General features: G+C 36.8%; 1 protein-coding gene across 1 annotated transcript in view; it reads left to right on the forward strand.

Moving 5' to 3' along the window:
* The first annotated feature begins 1,027 nt into the window (after positions 1 to 1,027).
* The window catches only part of LOC135202888 (uncharacterized), a 7,540-nt gene continuing 6,067 nt past the window's right edge, over positions 1,028 to 2,500 (forward strand). The window contains exon 1 of the mRNA XM_064232339.1: positions 1,028 to 1,457. Within this exon, the coding sequence (XP_064088409.1) occupies positions 1,028 to 1,457 (430 nt within the window). The remainder of the gene's footprint in view (positions 1,458 to 2,500) is intronic.

A 2,500-nucleotide genomic window follows, 5' to 3' on the forward strand; every position in this document is an offset into this window, starting at 1 on the left:
AAATATGTGTGAGGTAAGCACAGAAACTGGTGGGAAGAACTAGCAGATATAGTGCGTCGAGAGAAGAAAAATGGTAGTTGAATGGAGAGGTGTAAAAATCAATTAAAATATAATAAAAAGAACTTAAGGACTGGAAAGTAAGGCATGCACAGGGTGCCAAGGGAAGGTACAGAGAAAAGGAAAGAGATGTGAGGAGGGTAGGTATGGCTATTGGCAGTGTGGCAGAACAGTTGAATGAAAGAAAAGGAACAAAGGTAGTAGTAAAGGATATCCATAAGATTTCAAACTTGAGGAAAAGGCAGAGACAGGATGTGGGTAAATTGGGTGACATCATGTATATAGATGGAAATAAATTACATAAGGATGAAGACATTAAGAAGAGATGGAGAGTATTTTGAAAAATTTTTAAATAGTGAAAATAAGAAAGGGGAGTTTAGGAAGCACAGAGGGTGGAGTGACAAGTGATGGAGATTGAGGATACAAAAGTGAAGAAAACATTATTTAAAATGAAGAATGGTAAACTACCAGGTCCACCAGAGTTCCAAATTAAATGATCATATTACTAGGAACAGAGGCGGAGAAATAGATGATGGATCTATTAAAAGCTATATGGGAAGAGGAAGTAATGCCAAGGGATTGGGATGATAGTCTAATGATATATATAGCAAGTAGGAGGGAGATGTCATGGATTGTGCTAACTACAGTGAATTAAACTAACAGAGCATGGATTGAAAGTTTTAGAGAGGATACTAGATGAAAGATTAAGAGATATTGTAAAGATCAGGAAACAGCAATATAGATTCATTAGAGGATGAGGGACAGTGGACGCTATCTTCATAGTAAGACAGCTACAAGAAAAGAGGCTACAGGAAAACAGGAGCTCTATTGTGCATTTATAAACCAAGGGGAAGCATACGATAGAATCCAAAGTGAAGTGATGTTTTGGTGTCTAAGGAAGAGGAAAGTCCCAGTAAAGTTGATTGGGCTGGTCGAGTTGATATATCAAAGAACTAGCACAAAAGTGATAATGTCAGCTGGTGAAAAAGAAAACTTTGAAGTTAGTGTTGGATTACACCAGGGGTCAGCATTAAGCCCATTTTTGTTTGTGCTGGTCATGGATACGTTAATTGAAAAGATCAGGAATGAAGAGCTGTGGGAGTTGTTGTACGCTGATGATCTGGTGATTACTGCCAAAATCGAGGAAGACCTAAAGAGAGGTGGCTTGAAGATGAATGTGAATAAAACAGAAGTTTTGGTGAGCAGTAGGGAAGATAGAGGCAGAATAGTAATGCAAGAAAGAAGAGGCTCAGTTATAAAACAAGTGGAAAAGGGTAAATACTTAGGATCTACTTTAAGCCAAGTGGGAGGGTGTGAAACGGAAGTTGACAGTAGGATAAAAGTTGTGGGGGAAGTGAAGAAAGGTAGCTGTAGTTTGTTAAAAGAAAATACCAATCAAGGTAAAAGTTAAGATCTACAGCACAGTGATAAGACCCGTGTTAATGTATGGATTGGAAACATGGGCTCTAAGAAGAAAAGAGGAAGTAAAGCTTGAGAGAACAGAGATGAGATTGCTGAGGTGGATTATGGGAATATTGTTGTTTGAGAGATTAGAAAAATGTCTAAGTAAGAAGGGTAGGCTTAGTAAAGATTACAGAGATGATAAAAGAGGCACGATTGAGTTGGTATGGGCAGCATGTGTTGACTATGAATGATGGGGAGGGAGTAAAGAGGGCTTGGGGAGGAACCTGTTAGAGGAAGAAGGTCGAGATGGAGGCAGAGAATTAGATATCGAGATAAAGTGAAGGAAGATTTGGAGAGAAGAGGTTTGGCGGAGGAGGATGCCTGTGATAGAAGGCAGTGGAGAAGGTACATTAGGTAACCGACCCCTTAATGTATGATAACAGAGGAAAAGAATAAGTTCTTTTCATGAACTTTAATTATTATTAGATTTCGAATTCCGTTAAACTTCAATTTATTTCTCTTGCCGTTATTCCTTATATTTCTTATTATCACGTGAGTAATGTGTCGAACTTATTTTTAATATGGAAACATTCCTTCACAACAGGATACATTATTTTACATTGTCTTCTGAGTTGTTATGAAAAGCGTCACGAGATGACGATATAACTGAAAATACACAAGGTATAGGTATTTCATATATTTTCCATTCATTTTCACCCGTTTCCTTTCTGTCATATTATAAGAAATAATCATGAAATTTTTTTCTCATTTAGGCGGTCAATAGTTCACAACTTCATGGGTGTTGAAAAAAATTTCGAGAAAAAAGCATAAAACCACGAGAGAAAAAATATTGACCACGAAAGAATCTCTATTTCGAATTAAACGTCTTTTGGAGCGCGATTAAAGCAGGAGAGAAATATATTTTTTCCAAAGAGCCCTTGCCTGAATTCTCAGTTAGTTTTTTTGACAACCTTTTACTAAAGTGATTTATTTATTTTCTCATTTAAAGTCGCCAGTTTAAATATATACGTTATTTAAA

Source organism: Macrobrachium nipponense, chromosome 33 (genome assembly GCF_015104395.2).
Source record: "Macrobrachium nipponense isolate FS-2020 chromosome 33, ASM1510439v2, whole genome shotgun sequence".
In the NCBI taxonomy this organism is placed as follows: Eukaryota; Metazoa; Arthropoda; class Malacostraca; order Decapoda; family Palaemonidae; genus Macrobrachium; species Macrobrachium nipponense.